Here is a 27,483-nt window from a genome sequence, read left to right as displayed (position 1 = left end):
AAAAAGAGGAAAGGCTGGGGTCCTGCTAAGAGTACATGATATGATAATAATAGTAGGAGATTGGCAGAAGATATAATTCTTGAATTCCTACATTGCCTTTTCTTCCCCAAAAGGAACTTTGTTCAAAACAACTTTTGCTTAAATCAACTTAAGCAAAACAATTGTCAAAAGAGGGAGTGGCAATTAGAGCATCTACTGCAGCTTGCATGAATGAGTTTGTCTTCAAAACTAAAGTAATTATATTTGAGAAACTTGAGGAAGCCTGCAGACGTCATCTTGGAAATCCTTTGTCTGATCTTTGAAGAATCATGAGATGGATGTAAAGACAGAGGAAAGTAGAAGTGAAAAGATTGTTTCTGTGCAACCTGAATAACTGCCAATTAATTAGTTTCACAAACTTTTGGGAAGATTAAACAGTCAGTTTGTGAAAGCAGTGCATAGTATCCATTTCTCAAGAACAAGACATTCCAAATGAATTTGAATTCTTTTCTTGACAGAGTGATTGGTTTAATAAACTATAAAAATGCTGTGGACATAGTGTACACTGATTTTTTTAAGCACTTGATAAAACTCCCATGAGATTCTAGTAGAACAAATTGGGAAATATTTTATCATAAATCAGAAGAACTGTTTAAACAATTACACCAAGTAAGTATATGCCAATAACTCCATGAAAAGCTGAAAGTGTGTAATGTTTCAGTTCTGGGTTGTGTTCTAATGCCCCATACTGTTCAATAAATGTCTTGGATTAAAGATGGGAAAAATAGCAAATTTGTTGATGACACAAGGTTAGAAAATTAGTAACTTCTTTAGGTAATGGTATGATTCATAATGATCTTGATAAGCTGAGTTGAATTCCAACAGGAACAAATGCAAAATACAATGTGATGCAGTTTTTAAAAAAGAAATGCAATTCTATGCTGCTTCAGCAAAAATATAATGTCAGGTAAGATAGCAATTTTCCCTCTCTACAATGTGCATCTAGCGCACTGCATTTTAGGAAGAATATTGGTGAACTAGAGGGTGTCCAGAAAAGAATCAAGATACTAAGAAGCCTAGAAGGAAAGATAATGAGGAATAATTGGAAGCTTTATATATTGCCTACGGAAGATAATTTTGCTTGACTGGCATAACTTATACTTTTTTACTTGATACCCATGCATTTTGTTAATGAGGGGCTATTTCCATGTGTTGGCAGGACAAAATTGTAGAAACTCCAAAAAAAATAAAAAGAATTAAGTGAAAAATATAAACATATATCATTGCTGTTTCTACTTGGATGCATTGTTAATCATACCTACACAACTATTGTACTTTGTAATTGTTCTAAAAAAAGATACCATAATGTCATATTAGGGAAATCTTTAAAAAAATATTTGCTGGTAGAAAAATATAGTATATATTAGAAAGGACCTTTTCCAAACTATTGACATGCCAACCATTACTATACTTCATTCCTTGGCTAAAGGAAATAAGGATTAGTTTCTTATAAACTGAATAGACAGAATAACACATTTTGCCTTATCTTGGTCTCCAGAAGAGTTAAAGATTTGTTGGTGTCATTTTTTTAAATGCTTCATATGAGAGAAAGATAAGATTCTTTCCACACCAGCATTTTATAGTGTCTTCTAGAGTTATTAAATCATGATGGCCAAACCACAATAAGGTGGAAAGGCTTTAAATCACTTCAACAGTGGCTTGGTAATGCTATGAAGATGTTGTACTGTAAATCACAAATAAGGAACGTACCTAAATGTTTGTGGGTTGGTGGATGCTTTTGGCAAAGGAGGAACCAGTCCTCCAATTTAATTGGTAGTGGCAAGATGTCAACCTTTTTCTTATAATTTCAAAGCAAGACTGATGTTTGAATTGAATATTCTTAAATTCTGGACTCATGATTTTACTTTTTATTCTTTAAAAAGTATGAAAACACATGCATGTGCTCACAGCTGTGTTCAAGAGAGTAAACTGTGAGAGGGAACATGTAAGTAAAATTTTAATATACATGATTATGATCTGTTTCATCTGTGAATAGTATATTACAAACTACATTACAATACAACAAATGTTACTTGCAAGTTGGCAAGTAACACAGGAAAGTACTAAGGTAAAATATACAGAAGCTTGTGTTAGCATACAACAGTAGCTAAATATCACAGTTCAAATTTGATGCACTCCTGTCTCTATTGTTTTTCCTGAACAATGCAAATATTGTATTATTATTTGTTATGTATTATTACCTAGATGAAACTATATCATTCTGTAGTACTGAATAGAGTCACCTGAGAGAAACGGTTTTGTTGACCAAAATAAATAAATGTTCCTTGCCAGGATCATTGTGAATGGATGGACCAGGTATATTTATTCTCTCTGAAACTAGCATAACTAATACATTTTTCTTCTGCCATGTTTTTGATGTTATTGTGATTAATTATTTCTCAAAATATTTTAATTGTGCATAAATTCTGAACTTCATCAGGCAATTTCTAAAGAAAATTTGTAAGAAGGAAATATTTTCTGTAAGAAAAAAATATTTCCTGACTACTTACATAAATTATCTTCTAAATTTCACAATCTTCTTTTTAGTAATGTTAAACTCTTGAAGACTATGATCCATTTAATTAGATAGATCTAATTGTAATCAATGGATGAAGTGTAATTCATGGGTATTCATACCATAATTCCATATTATGGTACAGAATGCAGCTGTGTAGACTGTTTTGGAAGCCTTTCAGGTAGCATATGTGACAATGGATGCTAGTTTGCTTCCAGGTACAATTCATGGTATTGGACTTTACTTTTAATATCCTTTCTGGCATTGGTTCAGGGTATCAGAGGAACCATCTCACCCTGAGGGACTTCAGCCATCTCATTCATTCCAGTGGAAAGAGCTACTTCAGATCCCATTGGTCAAAGAATTTTAACTTGCAGGATCCAGGGCAAGGGCATTTTCTGCTGTGGCCCTGCCTTCTGGAATATTTGCCCTTTGGAGGTGAGATCTTCCCATACCCATGGCTTTCTGGAAGAGCCTAAAAACTTGAATTCTGCTGTTGGGCATGGGGCCCCATAGGAGCCTACGTATGTTGGAGGTGGCTGACAGGTTAGAGAAGATTCTCACCTCAAGGCTGCCCATCATATTTGGTTTTTTTTTTAACTTATTTCTCTACTCAATTTTTATAATTTTAATTGTTTTTTAACATTTAAAAACTTTTTATTATATTGTAAATTGTCTGGAGTTGCTGTATTAGTGAGACAAGTGGTATAGAAATTTAATTAATTCTATGTTAAGGTACCAAAAGGTTTTCATTGTTTTAGCTGCAATATATTTCCAGCTATCTACATAATTTATGTATATTGTGTTTGTGTGTGTGTGTGTGTGTGTGTGTGTGTGTGCGCGCGCGCAGCTATATTGTGAGGATGATTCGTCATATCCATTTCTGCAGCTCTCCTGGAAGCCTCATGCCCATCCTTTCTCTAGTTGCTAAGGATTGCCTGTATCCTAGCTACAGTGCTTAGCAAATAGCTGACAAGCTCTTTGGGAAGCCAGTCTCACTGCTGAGTTTCAGCACACAGAGGCTTCCTGCTACAGGAGCTTCACTCAGCTAATGCAATGAGGCTGCTCTTTTCTGGAAGATAAAATGAAAAGCTGATGATTTGCTGAGATAAAACAAAGATAAGAATTTCTTGGAAAGGGAAGAACACCGTTCCAGCATGTGCATGCATTATGCTTGAAAGTTGATAATAATGATGGTTGCAGGAAATTGATTAAGTTTTGCTTTCTGAAAGCTGCAGAATGACTCCATTGTTTGCACCCCCCCTTCCTTGGCTTTCTTTCCAGAGACAGTGCTGCTAAGCTGCTAAAATACTGTTTTTCTAGAGCCAGGGCTCTTGTCAGCATGGCGAAGGGATCTAAACAGAGCAGGCACCAATGGAGTGCTCTTCACACATTCCTCCGGTGCAATATGAACCCGGACACACAACGTGTGGTGGTGTTTGTCATTCTGCTTTTTCTCATCATCATTAACGTGGTGCTCATGTTTCTTCTGGCATTCTTCTGAGAAGCAGGACTGTAGTTGGATATGAGGGTTTCCAAGATTGATCAGCAGGTCAGCTCCTCCTTGTCTGATTCTGGTTTGGCATCTCTTCTGTCATAGCTGTCTATCTGCGCCTGTCTCCGGTTATTCATCAGCATGCTATCTCCCTGCTCACCCTATTCCTGTTGCCTGTCCTTTTGCAAGAAAAATGGACTGCGGCTAGATGGTTAATTGAGTAGGTGCCAATGACTTCTGGATGTATCCCTACATTGCTGAATGCAGAGGTGCTCCCCCTCTTTGGCGAGTCGGCTTTAAAGTGTCCCAATGGATGGCTCCATCAGATGATGGGTTTCTTAAGGAGCACCTAATTGATGAACTACACAAGAAAATGGTTCTTTGTCTGCAACTGCTGTGAGAAAACGTCAAACTGCTAAAACCAGGATTGCTTTATAATTGAGACTATCGGGCCTCTGAGAATATATGTGCAGAAATATGAGCAACACCCAATTAACTGTAATGGATTAATGATGGATCATTAGAGTACACCAGGAATCTGTATTTACAATTGACAACTGCACTGTGGAATGTTTGTTTTCACTGGTGATTATCCCATTCTCTTAATTATTTTAGAGCATATGTGTGTAGAAGGATATGGACAAAATGACTGGTGGGAACTTTGGACAGAAAAGTGACCCCCCTTTTTTTCACTAGCAAAAAAGTTAGCTGAAATGAGCCTTCTATAATAGGGAAAATTCATTTTTTAAAAATTAATGATATATTTTTATTGCCATCTTAGTTCCATTCAGAAATTCAGACAACGATATATAAATGTATAGGATAAAAATGAGGAAGAGGATTTGGACTATATCAGCAAAAACTATTAATTGTTCAATAAATACTTCAAGTTTAATTAATCCTGCAGTGATGGTAAATGGAAAATTTGAATTCAAGCCTTTGAATAAATTCTTCAACCTTTCAGAACTCAAGAACCTCCTTCTTAGTCACTAAAAAAGACTTTATATCTTCTTGTTTGTTCCCATATTTGCTAATGAAACTGCTGTTTTCTTCTACGAGTTCAGCACTGAGACTAAAAGAACTGAAATCCAGTGCTAAATGCCATTTCCTTTCTGTTCTTCATAATTTCTCTGTCCTAAACAGTGTTAAATTTATGAAATATTTGATGTGGTCAGATTCCTTTTTTTTTTTTTTTTTTTGCATCCAGAAAAATTGTGTGTGTATTGGGATATGAGAACAAGCCAGATAAATTTGAGAAATGAAGGCCTGATCAGTAATTAGGCTTCAGAATGCTTTTTGGACAGCTTCCATTGATAATCATATCAGTGGTGGGATTAAAACATACTACTGGTTCTGTGGGCGTGCTTGGTAGCATTGCGTGGCTTGGTGGCCATGGAAGGGGAAGAATACTGTAACATCTCCATTTCCTCCCCACTCGAGGGGAAGGTTACTGCAAAATCCCCATTTTTTCCCGATCAGCTGGGACTTGGGAGGCAGAAAAAAGTCAGCGTTGGTATTTACTGGTTCTCTGAACTACTAAAAAATTCTGCTACAGTTTCTCCACAACTGGTCAGAACCTGCTGAATACCACCTCTGAACCATATTCACTGATTAAGACAAACCAGGCACACTAGCGCTTGAAAATTGTTAAGATCACTATTGCATTTTTCCATAAAATGTTTAATTGAAAATATAACCTTAAATCTAGCAAGGATAGCTTCTAGAATTATTGATTTATCTGTTTCTTTAAACATTGTGTGAAGATAAAAAAAATTCAAACAATAAAAAACTTGGTTTTTATTTGGCTCAAAGTTTTGTTTTCACCATGCACACTACATAATTTTTGAAAGTGGCTTGGAAACAATGAAATAGAAAGCAAGATGTTACCTCTCAAAATTATAGCCTTTGGTGCATTATTTATTTTCTTGAGCAGCATGTTTGGAAGAGTGGTTTAACAGTTTTAAATATCAACAAATGATAAGCACAGTAAGTGTTAGCATTTAGAAAGAATCAGAATATTTTGCAATAGCCAGATATTACAAACTAATGACTTAATTTATTTTTAAAGGGTGTTCCTTTCGACAACACATTTGTTTTTCTCCCTCTGTATGAAATTAAATGGATTACAATCTGATTCTATAATACTTTAGCAAGTATTATGGTATTAGTTTTGCTAGAGTGTACATGGGAATATGTAAGAATACAATGGTCATATTGTTGTTATTGATTCAACTAAGGATGCATACACAAACAAGTTCCTCCTCTCTGCATTAAGGGCTAAACACCTGAAACTGAATTGGAAGAAGGAAAGCGTTCCATGTTATTTGCAATTCTGCAGCCATGATTTGTTGATATAGTACCTCAGTGAGTAAACTTTTTTTGCTCTGGTACAACACCTAGTTCTTGAGCATGCTATAAATATGACTAATTTCTAGAAATAATGTTAGCAATATCTGCAAATAAAAAATGTGATGGTAGAGAAAATAATGGAAGGTAGATGAAATGAAGGATGATAGTTGCCAGATTTAGTTCAATATTCACTAGGGAAGAATCTAAGACAGGGCTGTCAAACCCGCAGCCCGTGGGTCAGATGCCATAATGCTGCAGCCCATGCTGGCCATGCCCATGTCCACACCTGGTTTAGTGAAGGGGAAAAAAGTCCCAATACATCGTGTGACGCTCTAATGACAACGTGAGTTTGACACCCCTGATGGTTCGACAGCATGTCGTACAGTTGCAAGAAAAAGTATGTGAACCCCTTGGGATTACATGGAGTTTTGCATGAATTGGTCATAAAATGTGCTGTGAACTTCATCTAAGTCACAACAATAGACAAACACAGTCTGCTGAAAATAATACTACACAAACATTAGATGTTGCCATGGTTTAATTGCACATAACATGTAAACATTCACAGTGCAGGGATGAAAAAGTATGTGAGCCCCTAGCCTAATGTCGTCTCCAAGAGCTAATTGGAGCCAGGAGTGAACCAACCTTGACTCCAATCAGTGTGATGATATTGGATGTGTTGCTGACAGCTGTTCTGCCCTTTAAAAACACACACCTGTTGTGGGTTTACTGGTTTCAAGAAGCACTGTCTGATGTGAACCATGCCTTGCAGAAAAGAGCTCTCAGAAGACCTACGGTCAAGAATTGTTGACTTGCATGAATCTGGAAAGGGTTACAAAAGTATCTCCAAAAGCCTTGATATTCATGTGTCCACGGTAAGACAGACTGTCTATAAATGGAGAAAGTTTAGCACTCTTGCTATTATCCCTAGGTGTGGTCGTCCTGTAAAAATGACTGCAAGAGCACAGTGCAGAATGCTTCATGAGGTAAAAAAGAATCCTAGAGTGTCAGTTAAAGACCTATAGAAATCTCTGGTACATGCTAACATTTTTGTTGACACATCTACAATAAGGAAAACATTAAACAAGAATGGAGTACATGGGAGGACACCACGGAGGAAGCCATTGCTGTCCCCAAAAAAATATTGCAGCACGTTTGAAGTTTGCAAAAGAGCACCTGGATGTTCCACAGCACTACTGGCAAAATATACTGTAGACAGATGAAACCAAAATTGAGTTGTTTGGGAAAAACACACAATACTATGTGTGGAGAAAAAAAGGCACAGCACACCAACATCAAAACCTCATCCCCACTGTAAAACATGGCGGAGGGAGCATCATGGTTTGAGGCTGCTTTGCTGCCTCAGGGCCTGGACGGATTGTTGTCATTGATGGGAAAATGAATTCCAGGGTTTATCAAGACATTTTGCAGGAAAACGTACAACCATCTGTCTGCCAACTGAAGCTCCGCAGGGGATGAGTGATGCAACAGGACAATGACCCAAAGCATACAAGTAAGTCAACACAAAAATGGCTTCAACAGCACAGAATACACCCTCTGGAGTGGCCCAGTCAGAGTCCTGACGTCAACCCGATTGAAATGCTGTGGCATGACCTTAAGAGAGCGATTCACACCAGACATCCCAAGAATATTGCTACACTGAAACAGTTTTGTGAAGAGGAGTGATCCACAATTACTCCAGATCATTGTGCAGGTCTGATCTGCAACTACAAGAAACGTTTGGTTGAGATTATTGCTGCCAAAGGAGGGTCAACCAGTTATTAAGTCCAAGGGTTCACATACTTTTTCCTCCCTGCACTGTGAATGTTTACATGTTATGTGCAATTAAACCATGGCAACATCTAATGTTTGTGTAGTATTATGTTCAGCAGACTGTGTTTTTCTATTGTTGTAACTTAGATGAAGTTCAGAGCACATTTTATGACCAATTCATGCAAAACTCCACGTAATCCCAAGGAGTTCACATACTTTTTCTTGCAACTGTACAATACTTCCAAGGGCTATAAACAGCAGTAGTAATATGCACAAGATTGTTAATCAAGAACTACATTGGTTTTATCTAGTGGTGAACTTCATCAGTACCACTTGGTACAACTTTTCCAGTAATGTAGCACTTCAGGCTATAGGTAGGTAGGTACATATCTTTCTAAATGGTACACATAGTAGATCTTGATAATTTCATATCCTTGTAAGATAGATCAATGTTGTTATATCACTGAGAAATTGTTATATGCTTGTGGAAATTTTTATGGTTGTGCTTCAAACTGGGGACTTCACGTCTTCACGTTTTACCGCTCAATCACAATACGGCACCAGATCTAGAATAAATACCCTTCCAGCTTGAAATAGAAAGAACTGTAGTTTTGTTTCTATATTTTTCTGGGTTCCAGCTGTATCACCATTTGGATTGTATGCTAATACATAAACCACCATATCCAAGAGCCATATTGTTTTTTCACCTTCCGTGTGATTTGAGGAACCTGACAGGCTTCCTGATCCTGTGACAAATTGCACCATCACTTTTCTTCTTCATTTTCTAATACCACCTACATCTGCAGATGTAAGAAGGATTCCTTGCCTAAAAATCTTTGTCTTTTAAAAACAAATTAATTTGACTCTGCTAAGACTTAGTGAGTCATTTAAAGTGCTTTCTGAGCTCAGTGTGAAGTCTTGTTACAGATCAGAAGAAAATAAAAAAATTCAGGATCCCTGATATTGCAAGTTACAGCAGGGGTGGCATAGCAAAAAAAGCTGGGAGGGCAAAGGAAGTTGGTTTTATTTTTGAGTACACAATACTAGCTACTAAATACATTTAATTGATACCTTGGCAATAGAAAAAGCAATCTAGATTATCTTCCTGCAAAAAATAAAAAAGGACTGTTTCCTTGGATATCTTCACAAAATGTAATTGTGAGTTTATTAAATTGTTAGCTATTTTCTATGGATGCACTAAGGCTCCTAGAGAACAGACCAATCCATGCTAGAAGCTATTAAGAACTTAGTTCTGGAATAAGCTTTTTTGGTAGTGTAAGCAAGAGCCAGGAGTGAATAGGTATAAATAGCCTTTATGACCTGCTTGGGGATCAAAATGAATGGGGAATATGATTAGGGAGAAACAACTTAACATTTTCAGGGACTTTTAACTCTGCTGACAAAGGGCCTTAATACCTGTGATAAATTCCATTCTATATGTGAATATAATCCTACCCCCCACCCCCAAGAACTACTACAAAGGAAAGAATTAGTCTACAACCAACTGCCACGGGAAGCAAAGACTTTCATTAAAAAATGTGGGTGCAAACTAATGCATCACTTTGAAATATTTCAAGCTAATCTGAAGGGGAGGTAGCAGCGAGACACCTGGAAGTATATAGTGATGCATTGGGAAGCAGGAAAGTAACCCTCCAAAGAGCAAAGAACCAAGAGTATTGAGGTAGCAGAAAGTAATGGGTGGAGAAAGTTGTAAGGTAGCCTGAGGAAACAAAGATGGGTAAGGTGAAATAGAGCTGCAGTGAGGATCCTACACCCGGAAACAATTATACTTTTCAAAAAAATGTGATAATAACAGTTGGAAGGGATTTGGGAGATCTTCTAGTCCAACCCTCTGCTCAAGCAGGAAGCCCTATGTACCATTTCAGACAAATAGTTGTCCAATCTCTTCTTTAAAAACCCCAGTGTTGAAGCACCCACTTCTGAAGGCAAGTTATTCCACTGATTATTTGTTCTAATTTCTCCTTAGTTCTATATTGCTTCTCTCCTTGATTAGTTTTCTTCCATTACTTCTTGTCCTGCCTTCAGGTGCTTTGGAGAATAGTTTATCCTCTCTTCTTTGTGGCAGCCACTTAGATGTTGGAAAACTGTTATCATGTTATCCTACTCCTTCTTTTCATTAAACTAGGCATACCCAATTCCTGCAACCATTCTTTGTATGTATTAGCCTCCAGGTGCCTGATCATCTTTGTTGCTCTTCACTTTTTCTAGAGTCCAATATCTTTTTTGTATCGTGGCAACCGAAACTGGGTGCAATGTTCCAAGTGTGATCTTACCAAGGCTTTATAAAGTGGTATTAACACTTCATGTAATTTTGATTCTATCCCTCTGTTAATGCAATCTAGGACTGTGTTGGCTTTTTTGGCAGCTTCAGCACATAAACAAACTGCTTTAAGAATAATAAATTGAAATAGTTTTACCATAGTAAACAATAGAAACATGTAATATGTTTATAAGATTATTTTTAAAGCACTGATTCTTTTCTAGAAATACTCTCGGCATGAATGGATACCCAAGTGCAAGGAGAGGGGGGGGGAGGGGGGAGGGGGGGGAAAGAGTGTTTTCTGTAGCGAATCCCCAAATGTGGATCAATGAAATAGAAAATGCTATTTTTAGAAAGGCTATGTAATCATCATCGTCAGAGTTGCATTGATATGAGCTTCTTTGAGGGGAAAATCCTCATTGGATTAATTAGATTTACCTATTATATATAAATTTCAAATATTTATTTTCTCCGGAAAGAGAATATATCATGGCAACTCAGATTTCTGACTTCAGTCTAGATTTTCCCTTCTCATTTCAGCTGATTGATGATTGGAAAAATGCAAGCAGCAATGAAGTCTGTTTAGCACTAAGTCTTTCCCAAAAATTGAAAAATGTTTATTCTTGCATACTTACAGACTTATGGTTTATATGGCACAGGACTAAGACTCTTAATTAGCAATACAGTACAAATCTCTTTAGGAGAGACGAGTTTCCATCCCTTCTTAATTCAATTATTCGCAAGAGCACACCGACAGTCACAAAGACTGATTATTCAAGTGTTCTTTGCCAACTGGGCCACTCAACCTGAACAAAAATGTAAATGTGATGAAACTTTTGACACAAGAATTTGGGGTTAATTTTAGTCCAGCATAAAGCTCCAAAATACATGTGAACAGCCATCCAGCATTCCTCAGCTTCTATAACCCCAGGAAATTATGAGAGTCCCAGATGTTGACAAGCATTTAGCATGTGTAGTGGTTATTATTTTATTTGTCACAATGACCTTTAGTATTTTAAATGCAAAGACATTACTGTTTCTGGTTTTTAGGCTGCATATTGTTCAAGGAGGGGAATCTGTGATCTTATATTGATGAAATTGTAATATATGTGAAACTGGAGAGGATGAAATCTTAAGAATGAGACCAGATGCTATATGTTACGAGGTGTGTGGCTGTGAATTCTAGTCCTGTACAGCTAGGTGACCTTGGGCCAATCACTTTCCATCCCTGTGAAGGCAGCAATGGCAAATCACTTCTGGAGAACCTTGCCAAGAAAACTGCAGGGACTTGTCCAGGCAGTCTCCGAGAATTGGACATGACTGAACAGGGGGAAAAAGTAGTTTGAACACAATGGATGCAAGTTTTAACAACAAAGCAAATTGTGCCCTTCCTCAAGCTTGACATTATAAAACTAAGTAGTTGCTAATCGGTTTGTAATCGTTAGCAAACTTTAGGTTCCTGGTTTGACAGAAAAGAGAGGAAAAAGAAACCTAGGTGCACCTATTTCAGCAAAGCCATAATTTTGTTGTTTCTTAGATCAGTGACAACATCTCCATTAAAGCCTACTGGATAGATAGGGCAAAAACACGCCCTCCCCCTTTTCGCCCTTTCCCTCCCCAGCAAACTGGTTCATCTCTCCAACGTGACTTTGTGAAAATATTTGTGTTCTCTGTTTCAGCTTATCAGTGATGGTGGTGTGGTCTATGCAGAAGCACTCTGGGATCATGTCACTATGGATGACCAAGAACTAGGTTTCAAGGCTGGCGATGTTGTTGAAGTCATGGATGCTACTAACAAAGAATGGTGGTGGGGCAGGATAATGGAGAACGAAGGCTGGTTCCCAGCTAGCTTCATACGGGTAAGAACCCATGTGACCCAATGAACTGAAAGAAGATAACTTGAATGTTTCATGGTGTGCATTTTGCTGGTTTAAATATATTTCTCATACAACAATAATTTGTAGTTATCTGTCTTTCTTTTTAAACTGTGTAAATCTATTTTTGGATTATTATTGGATGTTTTGTATACTTCCCATATTTATTCAGAAACACAAAAAATGTTGGCAGTTGTATTGGTCTTAGAAGAACTATCACTTCCTATGAGTTCAACACCATATCTCTGGGGAAGCAGTCCAAGATTGTTAATGATGTCATTCATGTTCCCTTCTATGGTGCTTAGTTTGAGTGGAAGAGGAAAAGTTATAAATACTTGATGTATGAGTAAAATAAAAACATATTTTAGGATGAAAATGCACAGTTGAAGAATATACAGTATGTTATATAGCTGTCTTAAATTACTCATATAATATGTTGTCATTTGCTCTAAATCCACATTAGTAAAGATAAGTACTTCTAATGGATTCTTTATATACTGGGGATAAAGTTATTTTCTAAGATAAAACATTGATCAATGATCCTATTGGCCAATTACCTAATTTACCATCAACAAATACTTAATCTTTAATATAATAAATTGTGGTATTACATTGGACATTCAGGAGCGGCTGAAGTACAGGGATACAATAAGAGAATCTGAGCTATGCAATTTTTAATATCATTTTCTTCTCAAAACATATTCTTGATATATTGGATATCAGTTTCCAGAACATCCAACAGGCTTTGCCATTTTTAAAATCGAATTTATGATGTGGAACACTACATGGATGGAAAGTAATGATGGGCAAATTCTTCCAGGCTTAGGACTGGCAATTATACACAAAAATCCTGCATAGAATCCTGCATAGCCAGCTCCAATCCTTGAGTTCTGGAACATAGAACCCTTCCTTGTGAAATCATATCCTTTATTAAGATAGGATCTGCATCTCTTTATTAGTAAAAGTTTCTTTCTTCTTCACATCTGTGATATGGCTATGGCTCATTAGAGTTACCTCTGACACTGGTGCTTCTATGATGCTTAAAAGACTTTGTTATCCTTGAAAAAATAATAGAATGCAGCAATACTAGAGATATTGGAGAAAGATTGGTCAGAGTACTTTCTTGGTTCCAGAAAGGAAGCAAAGATATTACTGCTGAAATGGATGTAATAATAGAAAAACAGACAAATGAATTTCTAAATGAGATGGAACAGAGATTAATTAGTGATTTTAAGGTCTATACCTTGAGTTGAGGCTTTTCAAATTCTCACTAGACAGAATACATCTCACAGGCTTGATATTTTCTCATGGATGCCCAAACTCTGCCTCCCTCTCAGTAGTTAAATAATGTTAAGATAATACTGCATATGTGATACAGCTCCGAGTGAACCAGGATGAACCAATTGAAGACTATCCTCTGAAGTTAGAAGACGGTCGGGAAAAAGATGGAAGAAATGCTGCTCATCGCTATGGAATGGGGCATACAACAAAGGATCAAATGAGAACCAATGTTATTAATGAAATTCTAAGCACAGAAAGGGATTACATCAAACACCTAAAAGACATCTGTGAGGTAATGAAGCATATAGGTAATATGTGTTGTTTTACTCGTCTACATTGATCAAAGCTGTTGATTGGGTCATGGTAAAGAAAAAAAAAAGAATTCTAAAAAGCCCTAGAAACATAGAAAACTGGCAGCAGAAAAGATTTAGTGATCTATTGAGTTTTTTTTCTTTTTAATGTATTTATTGTTTTAATTTAATTTTTTTAATTTAAATTTTTAATTCTTGTCAGATGATGGACACGTGTCTATCCCAAGCATGTTTAAATTCAGTTACTGATGATTAACTCACTACCTCCATTGGAAATAGATTCCAAGTTTCCACTATTCTTTCTAACATTACTTTTGAACTTCCCTTCGGATGATTTGAGGTTATGCTCCCATGTTCTTAATTTTTGCTTAATATTGAAAAAACTGCTTTCTAGAATCCTATTCACACCCTTAATATATTTGAAGATTTAAATCATACCCCACTTTTCCCTTCTGTTCTCCAGGCTCAGTTCCTCCATCTTTCCTGATATGTTTTGCCCCTCAGACCTTGTTCCATTTTGTTGCACATCTCTGGACTTGCTCAATCTTATCAATATCTTTTTTAAAGTAAGGTATCCAGAACTGGACACAGTATTTCAAATGGGGTCTAACTAAAGCCCTTTATAACAAGATTAAAAATCTCATTTTTCTTGCTGGTGTTTCCTCTAGTGATGTATCCCAGAGTTTTGTTTGCCTTCACAACTGCCTGTCCATAATGTTTACACATTTTGCAGTTATCTCTATAAGTATATCTAAATCATTTTCTTATGTTGTTCTGTCTAACACTGCACCCCTAATACTGTACCCTACCCTTTTTCACCAAGAGCATGATCTTATATTTAGAAACAATGAGCTGCAGTCTCCACATTTTCTAACCAATTTTCAAGCAATGCAAAATTGTTTTCCATGTTAGGAATACTTCCAGGAACGTCAACTCTATTACACACATTTGTGTCATCAGCAAAAAAAGACAAACCTTACCTAGAAAATCCTTCTGTTATATCACTTACAAATATATTGAAAAGAATAGGACCTAGGAGAGAGCCTTGTAGTACAGGGCTGGTGACTTGTCTTTGTTCAGACAGTGTCCCATTAATATCACACACTGGGATCTATTCCTGAACCAACTTCCTTTCCACTGAACCATCCAATGGTTAAGCCCTAGCCTGTACAACTTTTAAAGGAGCTCGTTATATAGAACTATCAGAAGCTAATAGCTTTCCTAAAATTCAGGGTATGTTATGTCCAGCACCACCTTCATCCAAAAGATTTGTAACATAGTTTAAAAAAAAACAATGAAATTGTTTGATGTGATCTTCCCTCAATAAAGCCATTCTGCTTTGGGTCCTTCAGGTTGTGTGGTCTTAAATGTTCTTCAATCCTTTCTTTCAGGAGTGATTCCATTAACTTTACTATTATAGATGTTAAGCTTAGTGGTCTGTAGTTTCTAGCTTCTTCCCTAGCCCCTTTTTTGTGAATGGGTACAATATTAGCTGTTCGACAGAACTCATCCTTGAATTAATCCATTCTAGTACTGTATCCCTTAGGGAATGTTTATTTGAGAGACCAAAAGAATATGACAATTTCTACCACTTAGACATATTTTGAATTGAATTGAATGCTTTATTGGACCAAGTGTGATTAAACAGTCAAGAAAGCTTCTGGTTCAGAAGGTCCCTGTGTACATGCAAAGCAGCAGGATAATAGTAATCATAATAATACCAATAAAAAAGGGTGGGGAGTAAAGAAGATAAAAAAGATAAAGAATAATACTACAGCCATGCTACATGGGTAAACACACATAGACATTAGTCAGCATTGTGAGAATTAAGTGTTCAGCAGACTGACGGCAAAAAGGAAAATCTGTCTCTATGTTTAATGTCCTATAGTGCCATTCCAAGGGAAGGAATTGAAACAGTTTATGTCCATGATGTGAGGGGTCTGCAAATACCTTCCCAGCACTCCTTCTCACCCTCGCAATATATAGGTTTTCTATGAAAGGCAGGCTGGTTACAATTGTTATTTCTGCAGTCTAAACTATCCGTTGGAATCGGTACCTGTGTTATTTGGTTGCTGTACCAAATCAGACAGTTCTAGAATGGCAGACTCAATAATTCCTCTGTAAAACTGTATCAATATCTCTTGGGGCATCCTGAAGTTCCTGAGTTGACCCAGGAAGAACATTCTTTGTTGTGCCTTTTTAATGATGGTTCTAATGTTAAGTGTACAGAAGAACAGAAGAAAAAATAAGTTCAATTTTTGGCTGAAATATGCATATTTTCTTTGTGACTCATCATCATCCTATATAAAATTTTATTAGGATTCTGAGAAAATCAAACTGAATAAAATGCCAGTGAATTATTTCTTACAATTGTAGAATATGGTTGTTTTTTTTTAGTATGACATGTAGATTAAATTTAGTTTTAACTAATGTAAGGTTTGTGTTATATCTGTCTCTAATTAGGAGCACCTTAAAAGTAGAGGTATCAGTCTTTTGAATTTTAATGCAGAAATTCCAGGTTTGTTTTTATAACAATTAGTCTTTTAATTGCACGTCAATAGGAGCAAAGTTGCTGCAGCACCTTTATATTGTTGTTCCATGTGTACAGTGTTCTGACTAAGAGAGTGGAATTGCAGATTATTTTGACTCTGCTTTACAAATCTTAATCCTTTCTAGGGCTATATAAAACAATGCCGTAAAAGAGCAGACATGTTCACAGAAGAGCAGTTGAAGACTATATTTGGGAATATTGAGGATATCTACAAATGCCAGAAAAAATTTGTTAAAGCCTTGGAGAAGAAATTCAACAAAGATTGCCCTCACCTAAGTGAGGTTGGCTCTTGCTTCTTGGAATATGTAAGTTGACATTTGTGCAAGTAAGCAAGCTAAAGGCCAGGTTTATAAGGCATTGCAGCTAGGTGACACTATCCCACAGTGAAATTTATCCATACCCTTCACGTGCCTGAACTTCACTTCAAGAATTCTGAGCAATGTCTATTCTGGACAAGAAATTCTAAGAACCACCCCCCACACACACACATACACCTGTGATGGAATAGCTGATGTATTAAGAATGCTCACTCCAGTTTCATTGAGCTCAGAGAACCCTATTCCTGGAAATTATACTTACAATTGTAGCCTGAAAGAAGAAAACACTGACAAGGACATTCAAATAATTGTAGTAAATTATTGTTGTTATTTAAACAATAATAATTTTTGTATTAACTTTATGTTTTTAGTTTATACAATTTTTGTCTTTATGATTGTAAGCTGAGTTACAATCATAGATTGTATAGATAGATAAGATGACTGACAAACAAACAAACTTATGTTAAAGCTTAAAATCTGACAACAGAAAAAAATGAGGACAACTCAAAGTATTCACCAATTTTCCTTATTTTTACCTAGCAGTGAATACTAGTGTTGCAGTCCATACATGTTTAAGTTTCCAAGTTTGAAAAACACTGCTTTAAACTCCAGGGGAATTATTAGGAATTGCAGTACATTTACAAGACATCTCCCCCAATCTTAAACAGTAGACTGAAATGTTTGAGTGCCTTTTGTATACCAGATTATAGACAGAGGTGGGCATCGCATACTATAACAACTGGTTCGCCCAGCACCAGAAATATGAGTGAGCGCATGCATCAATATAATTTTACACCTAATTTGTGATATAACAAGAAAAATATTAAGCCTCATAATTGGCAGATTTTCTAGTTTAGAGGCAGAACTATAATTTATCTCCTGGCAGACAGCTTTTATAAATTGGCTACCAAGTGACCATTTTCACTTGCCCACAAAAATAAGAAAAAACAACTTTCTCAGAATGTCCATCTAAGGCAGCTTTTCTCAACCTTTCCACCCTGGAGAAAACTCCTGACATAATTTCGACGGAACTGTTGCGGTGTGTAAAAAATCCTATTACTGTGAGTACTTGTATTGTATAACATGTGAAATAAAAAAACAATGATTTTTTTTTTAAATCACAACTTCTTGTGGAACTCCAATTGAGAAAGGCTGGCCTAAAGTATTCTTCTGTTGTCCAATTGAATTAATGGTATAGTTCAAGATTTCACATGGTGTTGTACTCATATATTTTAAACTACGTTCATTTGTATTTTGTGTTAGGCTGGATTATTCTGGTTTCAAAAATAAAATTGATCCTGTTCTCCATAATTCAATCTTTTGTCTTCCAATTCAGCAAAATGAATTCCAGATTTATTCAGAGTACTGTAACAATCACCCAAATGCTTGTATGGAGCTTTCCCGGCTTACCAAAGTGAACAAATACGTCTATTTCTTCGAAGCATGCCGTCTCCTTCAGAAGATGATTGATATTTCTCTGGATGGTTTCCTCCTAACGCCAGTACAGAAAATTTGCAAGTATCCCCTACAGCTTGCAGAACTGCTGAAATATACCAATCCACAGCATAGGTAAGGAGAAGTGAGGAATGAAAAAAAAAAAGATGAAAAGAAAAATGTCATTATGTTTTAGTTATCCTTTTGTTTGGTAACATTCCTTAGAAATTAAATTTAAGCAGTCTTTTTCTTAGAGATCTTACATCTTATTCACCTCAATGAGCAAATATCATCCCCCCAATAGCATTTAAAAACTAATTGCCTTGTAACAAAAGAATGATTGCAAATGATTATTGCAGGTTTCAGAAGCTCCTTCTATGAAATCCTGAGATTCTGTCCACAATTTCCATTGTCTTTATCAGAAAGTGGCATACATTGCAACAGAGATAGGAAAATAATAATCTGTTTCCCTGAAGAATCAATAGGATGAGGGAGGGTAAATGCTACTTCAACACTTGGAAAAACAAATACTTAAGAACAATCAGCATAATTGATAGCCATTGCAAAGGTTTGTAGTTTAGGAAATTAATAACCCAGTATCAAAATGTTAAGTACAGTGTTGTCAGTTCTCCAAATAAGTAGAAAGAAAGAAAATTAAAATTGAGGTGATGACATATTCATTGCTCTCTCTCTCTCTCTTTCTTTCTCTTTGTCTCTGTCTCTCTGTCTCTGCCTCTGTCTCTCTCCCTCTCTCTTTCTCTAACGAGATAGAGATAGATATATTTCATTTTGATCCATAAGTTCCTTGCCAGTTTCTGGAAGGCTAGCTCTTTACCTTTTTGTACAATTTTTGCTCATATCTCTAAAGGAAACTATTTCATCTGTAGGGATTTTAAAGATGTTGAAGCTGCTTTGAATGCCATGAAAAATGTAGCACGGCTCATCAATGAAAGGAAGAGGCGTTTGGAAAATATAGACAAAATTGCTCAGTGGCAGAGCTCAATAGAAGACTGGGAGGTAAAATGCAAACATTTTCAAAACAAGGAGCCACATGAGCATTATTCTTGCTGATGTGCACAAAATCATAAGTCATCTCCTGGACAAGGGAATACCATATACTCATCCAAATTAATACATGTTTACATATTTTAATTGATAAATTAATCTACAATTCCTGTCTGCTTGTTATTCAATTAAATAAACCTATTTATAAGTTTGCAAATATTCCTGTTACTTGGGCCTTGCTTAGCAATAAAAACCACAATTAAGCTAAATTAATTCTTAGTCTGAATTACAGTTACCCAGGAATGTTTTGACTGTAATTAATGCCTTCCACTTGTTTTCAAATGGATGGCATTTGTTAAAAATAGACTCCGTGTCTGTTTATAATGTTCTATATGTCAGAACCTTAAGTGATATGAATTGTCACTGTTTCCTTAATAGCTATCAACACGAGCATATCATATGGTCATCTGTCAAAAGCTAAAGTAGAGAAGCATTTTCCTCTATCTGTCTTACTGAGAAAACAAAACAAGGGTTGATAAAGGGAAGACCTTTTTATGAGCTAATCATATACTGGCCACAATCTAATAAAACCAAATGTACTGAATTAAATGCTGTTAAAGCTTTTGAGTAAAGTACATATATATTGTACATGTGCTTTGGATTTCCTCTCTGCTGGATTGTGACCTTTTAGACACCATAAAAGAAGATTAAAATACAGTATGGATTTACTGTACAATTGGTGATCATACCATTTTGGGAAATAAAGTCAATTGGAGTTCAATACATAAAATCATATCTCCCATGGGTATAGAAAACATACTTATACTAAACTTCTGAATCTACTCTGGGGTGTGTTAACTTCAGCAAGGCTTATTCTCATTGAAGCATGCTTGAGATTGTATCCTGTATGTGCCTAAATTTAGCTCTAGACTTCTTCTCTGACTTGCCAAAAGTAGCATCAACTAGTTATCTTGGATCACAGATCCCCTTATTCTCAAAGCATGTTACTTAGTAGAAAATATTATTCCAACTCGATTATATTCAATAATTACTATAGAATAAGAGGCCAGCTTAACAGCCAAAAATCTCAACAAAAGATTAGCCTCACTAGGCTTGAGTGAAAGAGCCATTTCAGTCTGACTTACAAAAGCCAAATGATGTGAAACCATGGGAACTCTCAGGAAAGTATGGCTTAGGCTTATTTTTAAAGTTGTAGATATTCTACATAATAAAATGTTTAAGAATGATTGGCAATGATAAGTCACTTGATATAGACTGACTGATTTATATAAGATTAACTACACCACTTCCCAAGTGGAGTCAGATTCTTCTTAGAAATAAGAATAGCTTATAAAAATAACACTAAGATCATCACACATTGTTTCAAACACTTTTCCTATTTTTAAAGGGCAAGGGAAAAAGGAAGAACAATTGATTTGGAATAGTAGCAAACACTTTTATGTGAATGCCCTGATTTTTAGTCTTAATGAAACTAACCCAGAGGGTGCAAAGTTGGAAGATGAATAATAAGCCATTTGTGACCCTAGAGATTTTCAGTACTAAGCTGCTGTATGTTCCTTATCCTCTTCTGTGGAGAAGAAAGTGAAGTGCTTTTCTGTTTTGATTGACAGGGTGAAGATGTCCTTGTTAAGAGTTCTGAACTCATCTACTCTGGGGAGTTAACCAAAATTTCCCAGCCTCAAGCAAAAAGCCATCAAAGAATGTTCTTCCTCTTTGATCACCAACTTGTATGCTGCAAGAAGGTAAGCTAAGAGCTACTGCTGCCTCTGCCCACGTGCACTGTCTCCTGGTGGCAGCAAAATTACACCTTTGTTCAATTGCTTTTTAACATTTGGCATTCAAGCATCTTGCTTCAAGAACCTGACAGTGTGTTGGGGGTGACATATTATATTAAGCACCACTGTTTAAATAGACCAAGGAAAAAATCTGGGAGAGGGGCAGGGAGGGAACTCTGCCAAAATGTCTATAAGGCTGAAGTTTCTTTCAGGCTGGCTTTCTGCGCATTTGAGCTCAGGTCATTAATGCAAAAAGCCTGTTGTGAACTATTCTGCAACACTGCAGGAAAGTTACCGTATGTATTTAGCATTTATAAGAGAAAAGATGCAGATGAAAATGCTATCAAATTAAATCTAGCAGAATTGCCACCCTTGTTCTTCCTTAGAATTTAAATTCTACAGATGTATGGTAAGACAAAGAATTCTACAAATATTTCCAACTATGATATGTATCCATCCAGTTAAGCATCAAAATACAATACCTAACTGAGAATCCTTAAAGCAGTGTTTTTCAACCACTGTGCCGTGGCACACTAGTGTGCCGTGACATAGTGTAAGGTGTGCCGTGGGAAAAACACTTTATATATAGTCAATATAGGCACAGAGTTAAATTTTTTTAACATTTTCTAATGGTGGTGTGCCTCGTGATTTTTTTCATGAAAAAAGTGTGCCTTTGCACAAAAAAGGTTGAAAAACACTGCCTTAAAGGATATGAGCTGTGATGGTGCAGTGGTTAGGAAGCAGTATTGCAGGCTAATTGCCCACTGCAGGAGTTCGATCCTCAAGGTTGACCCATCCTTCTATCCTTCCACGGTCGGTAAAATGAGGACCCAGATGGTTGGGGGCAAAAGGGTGATTCTGTAAAGCGCTCAGAGTGCGCTATAAAGTGTAAAAAAAGGAATTTAATGTAAATCCTGAAAGTAACTTTTGTTTCAGATCAGACAAGGAGTTAAAAAAACTCTATTATCGTTAGTCTGTACATGGGAAATTGTTGTTCTCTGGCTAACCATTGTTGCATTGGAGAAGTGCTGAAATATGCTTGCTTTTTCCCCCTTAGGATCTCCTACGGCGTGACTTCCTCTATTATAAGAGTCGGATCAACATGGATCTTATGGAAATTCTGGATGTGGAAGATGGAAAAGATAAAGATTTCAATATTACTATTAAAAATGCATTCAAACTGCATTGCCAGGACACTGAAGAAGTCCATTTATTCTGTGCAAAGAAACCAGAACAGAAGCAACGCTGGCTCAAGGCGTTTGAGAATGAAAGGAAGCAGGTTCAGCTTGACCAGGAAACAGGTATGCAATAGCCATGAACTATCACTGGGAACTACTATGCTGTGAATGTCTTTCATTGAAGTTCCCTGTATCTTGTCTATGAAGATTCTGATTCATCCAGGTCATGGTTGTCCTTAAAATAGGTGTTTTTTAAAGAGGCAACTGGACTTTCTGGTTCAGCTCCAACTTCTCAATGAAATAATAAGGCAGATCAATTTCACACTTACTCGAAAGCCCAGTTGCCTCTTGAAAAAGCACCTTTGGGTTTCCTACACCTTAATTATGTATTAAATTCTTAAAATGTCCCCACTTCGTTATTGGCTCTATATTCTCAAGAGTCACATAAATGCAAACATTTCTATCACATATAATTTTTGAATTTTTCCTAATCTTACTGAAGTGCTTATCTTAGAAATCTAGCTTTGCTAGAGAACAGCGGCCCTTAATATGCTGCTGGGTTACCAGTGTCTAGGGCAAAAAAAGTTAATTGTAACTCTTCCTTATTATAATTGCCATACCACCTCAGTAGTCACGTGATTGCATGTTGTGTGCTTGGCAACTGATGGCATTTATGGATGGCTGCAGTATCATAGGGTCATGTGATTTTTTTTTTAAGCTATTTTTTGGCAAAAAAAAATGAATTCAGATTTATGATCACATGGTTTGCTTAACAACCAAGGTGATTCACTTAATGGCCATCATAAAAATGGTTGTAAAATTGAGTCCAGTCACATAATGACTCAACTTACAATTACCACAACTTAGCACCAAATGTTTGGGCTCAATTAGTATCATAAATTGAGGACTACTTGTATGGCCAATGATGAGGAATGCTGAGAGTTACAATTCAGTAAAATCTGGAAAGTCATAGGATTCCCGAAATTAGTATCTTCCAAACTTCTACTCTGTTGGGTCTCCTAGAATTGCCTGCCAGCCCTGTGAATTGTTAGGCTGAAGGGAATTATAGGGGTTATCGGCTCAAAATATCTGGAGAATATTGCAGTAGCATATCCCTTTATCTCATCCCATGGAGACCCATTGCCTGCAGCAACTTTTTAGCCTTACAAATCGAGTCCTTCTTTAAAAATCCTTCCTGAAAACTAGACTGTTTTATGAACAGCTGTAGTCTCATTTTTTCATAATTTCCATTCCTACCGCTTTCCTCTTCACACCTTAATATATATTTGTTACAATGCTTGGTATAGTTTCTATTGCATGTATTGGGATGTTCTGCTTGATATGCCCTTTGTCCCTATCTCCTCTTCCCAATGCATATGTTTCCATGACATGGAAAAGCCTCGTTGGATTAATTCCTCTTTCATCTTCAAGGTTTTTCCATCACTGAAATGCAGAAGAAACAAGCTATGCTTAATGCCAGCAAACAAAACCAGAGTGGAAAGCCAAAAGGCAAGTCAAGAGATATGTCTGCCCTCCTTGTTAACCTTTCCCCTAAAATAAATCACAGCTTAATGGCCCAAAATTATCTGAGTTAATAGGCTATGATCCAATCCTTGGTTATGTTCAAAAGCTGCAGTTAAAAAAAACCTATTCAAAATCCAAGTAATTACTTTAGAATATTTTGGCTTTATTTGATGATGCAGGAATCAGAAAGGTTAACATCTTTGTCAATCTGAACTTAATTCCAGGTAACCTCAGGGCCATACCCATGTAATTTTCGTGGCAGTAATTAGAAAATGTTTTACCGCTGCCTTCTTGGAGAAGATGCTTTGTAACATGTCAATCTAGGCCAGTGTTTCTTAAACTTGACAACTTTAAGATGTATGAATCAACTTCCAGAATTCCCTATGACTAGGTTATAGTTCTAGTATACGTTGGACATCCTCCATACAAAAAATAATTAAATTGACTTTGCCTAACTTTTAAGCCTAGATAACGTTGGCCAAATGCTGTCCCCTGCTGGGACAGGAAAGTCACAGCATTGAGTCTTTTATTGAAAATGGTAATGCATGAAAGATTTTACATCAACTTGATTTTATTGACTTTCTATGTTAAAATGTGAAGCGGCAATGTGGTGACCCCGCCCACCCCCATACTGAATTGCATATAGTTGCCAGCATGTTGTTCACCATTGCTTCTTTCTAGATGGCACTTGTCTGGAGAAACAGGAGACGTGCAATAAGTACTATGTTTCTCACATGTCCTTTCCAGGGCCAAGGACAAGCTGCTTAAATTGCATGATAGGCATAAGACCATTAGTAGCTCCTTGAATTGTAGCAGTGATGCACTGAAAACTAAATTAATTGGACTCTGTATTAAGAGCATGTTAGTTTCCCAAACTCAGATATGACAAATATTTAATTGCCCACCTTAAAGAATACTATTTTTTTATTTGACATCCTAATGCAGGGTGGCAAACTCAAGGCCCACGGGCTGGCTCCTACCCACGGGGTGCTTCAATTTGGCCCACGGAGCCACCCTGGAAACAGGGACTGGCCTGCGGTGCCTCTGCCAGTGAAAACGGGCTCCCGAGCTCTGTTTCTAGCTGCGACGGCCTCCTGCAACCTTCTCTCGGCAAAAATGGAACTCAGGAGGGTCCTCCTTTTTCACCGGCAGAGGTTTGCAGGAGGCCTTCATAGCCAGAAATGGAGCTCTGGGGGGGCCTATTTTCTCTGGCAGAGTGCTCAGGCTGCCACAGGTGCCTGCAACATGAGTGACGCCCACTCTGGCCACACCCACCCTGGCTCTCTGAGGTCAAACACAACCCTGATGCGGCCCTCAATAAAATTGAGTTTGACACCCCTGTCCTAATGTGTTTTGCATTGTTTTACAACCTAATTATTAGGCCCACATCGTATAACAGCTATTACTGTCCTGGCACTCTTAAAATGCACAGCAAATGCAACTTCAATAGGAGTTGCAATCCCACTACAACTAGAGGGGTGAGAGTAAAGAAGTCTGGTAAATAAAGTTTTGAGAGAAACAACTGAGAAACAACCTGCAGAGGATGTAGTCCTCCCCCTTTCTCCCCATGTATTCATAGTAACGGCCTGCTGCCTTAAGAAGAGTACTTAAAGCATCAGATTGCAATTTGTGTTAAAAAAAAGGCATATTGGGAATGGGACACTCCAGTTCTCAGAGGAGGCAGAGCAGAAGATACAACCATAAAATATATTTTTTCTTCTTTGCTCATTTCATCAGCAGTGATCACCAGGACGTACTACGATTTCTTGATGCGCCAGAAACACCCTACTCTGCCTACAAACCTTCCCCAGCAGCAAGTCTTCATGTTGGCAGAGCCCAAACGCAAACCTTCAAACTTCTGGCAGAATATCAGCAGGCTGGCACCGTTTCGAAAATGAAGGGAAGCAGCCTGACCTTGTGCCTGAATCCCTTTTGAGACAGCACTTTAAGCTTCTGTCCTTCAAGCCCAAGCACTTTCTCCACCTCTGGCTTAGCATCCTCTCCTCCCGACTCCTTTCCTTTGGATCAACTGGAAGAGCTTCAAAGTGTTATGATCTTGTTGTGTTTGTGTGCATGTGTGTATGTCGGTGAAAACTAACTCAGACTGCCAATACGGATGAGTACCTAGGAGAAGACGGATGTCAGAATATTTTTTTAAAATTACTTATTTTGTCCCTTTTATTCTGGACCGCCCTTCAATCTGGGAACTTTTATTCGAAAAGACTGACAGGAAAAGACAACAGTGGATGAGCGGCTACCTGAACTTCTCGGCTATTTGACATGCTTACTGGTACACATTTTCCTGATGAGGTTCTCCCTTCCTCCTATCCAAATTTTCAGAACAGCCTGAGCATTCCCAGGTGATCAAACGTCACCTTCTCTTATGTCAAACAGCTGATCTGGAACCAGTACTTGATTAACCAACTTGAGGTGTGGCTAAGAGCCAGGACATTTGTAGCCTAATTGAGTTAATGTATATAGGGGAGGGAAATTGAGTCTAAATAACCTTTTAATTTCTTTTACTTTCTCATAGCTCCTGGCCAACAATACTTTTTTTTTCAATGTTTATAAAATGTTTATTTATGTAACAGTGCAAATAACTGTATTTTGTAAGTTTGTAATCTGTCTTGTCAGGTTTTTAACTTGATGCCTCTTTTGCCTCTTCTTTTCCACTAAAGAACGCCAGTATTTGGAAGCCTAAATCAACCTTCCACAACTTGATGTCCTCCAATTGTGTGGAAGTCCCATTCCAAGAATTCCAAAATAGGTGCAGTGAGCTTTTGTGGATTCTGGGAGTTACAGTCCAAACAGATCTAGGAGGCACAATATGGAAGAAAGGCTGACCTATATTCCTAAAGATACAATACGTAGATTTATCTAAAGATTAATTTCAGGCATGCCAGGCATTACAAACTAAGCAGTATTATTTGGAACTGTGGTATATCACCTATGCAACACTCTGCAGAGGAGGTGGCGGTGCTTAAGAGAAGACAGGGACACAGATTTGCCAATTTTTATGGAGAGTGTATATTCAGATACTAACCACTTGAAAATTGATGGCACTCTCTCTCTCCATATAATCTTTTGATTAGATAAAAGATTTGCCTTACAATAGTGAAATAGATAGAAGCCATAACTGACTGAATCCCATTGTTTAGGGATTTCCTGGTACTGTGAAATTAAAAGTGAAGAACCCAACCTACCCTGGCATGACATTACTCCAGGGGAGTGAGCACTCAGCGGTGTGATGCAAAATGTTGCAGGGTCCAACTGTAGCTGACCAGCCTTCAGTTATAGAAAGCTAGAAGCATGTACAGAATCATTATTGCACTTTCTCTTTCCCTCTTTGGAGGGATTACATTTAATTTCATAAAGAAAATTGTAAAACTGACTTTCATGCAGTGTCTGTTTTTTTTCTTATGCAGAAATGTCTTGTAACCCAATAAGCATGTCCTTTGCATTTGATTATCCTTAAACGAACAACTACTGGTAATAGGTTTGCTTGGAGCAATCAGCAGAGTTTTTATTTCATACGAGGTATATCCTTGTGTTTAGTGTGTATCATTATGTATCTCTAGTTCTATATTATGAAATGGTAGACTACTCGGTTTCATTCCAGACAATATGGGAAAGGGTATAATAACAGAAGCATATATCCAGAATTTCTAGGCAGTCCAAGCTCCTCATCGTTTACCATAAAAATAGTAATATAAGGATAAATTAACATCTGGTCATGCGGAATAGCAGTCAACTCAAATAG

General features: G+C 37.1%; 1 protein-coding gene across 3 annotated transcripts in view; it reads left to right on the top strand.

Annotated features, from left to right (window-relative positions):
* Window positions 1–27,114, top strand: part of ARHGEF4 (Rho guanine nucleotide exchange factor 4) — a 163,337-nt gene extending 136,223 nt beyond the window's left edge. For all 3 annotated transcript variants that reach the window (XM_014052144.2, XM_087725686.1, XM_087725687.1), the window contains 9 exons: window positions 12,132–12,311; window positions 13,705–13,899; window positions 16,595–16,774; window positions 18,123–18,355; window positions 19,108–19,237; window positions 20,857–20,988; window positions 22,079–22,322; window positions 23,631–23,708; window positions 25,461–27,114. In XM_014052144.2, coding sequence (XP_013907619.2) covers window positions 12,132–12,311; window positions 13,705–13,899; window positions 16,595–16,774; window positions 18,123–18,355; window positions 19,108–19,237; window positions 20,857–20,988; window positions 22,079–22,322; window positions 23,631–23,708; window positions 25,461–25,621 — 1,533 coding nt within the window. In that variant the 3' untranslated portion in view covers window positions 25,622–27,114. The remainder of the gene's footprint in view (window positions 1–12,131; window positions 12,312–13,704; window positions 13,900–16,594; window positions 16,775–18,122; window positions 18,356–19,107; window positions 19,238–20,856; window positions 20,989–22,078; window positions 22,323–23,630; window positions 23,709–25,460) is intronic.
* The last annotated feature ends 369 nt before the right edge of the window (window positions 27,115–27,483 follow it).

Source organism: Thamnophis sirtalis, unplaced genomic scaffold (assembly GCF_051295495.1).
Source record: "Thamnophis sirtalis isolate CommonGarterSnake01/CBP01778 unplaced genomic scaffold, rThaSir2_p1.2 scaffold_11, whole genome shotgun sequence".
Classification (NCBI taxonomy): Eukaryota; Metazoa; Chordata; class Lepidosauria; order Squamata; family Natricidae; genus Thamnophis; species Thamnophis sirtalis.
The sequence above is the reverse complement of the archived record's forward strand: the minus strand, read 5'-3'. Positions and strand labels throughout refer to the sequence as shown.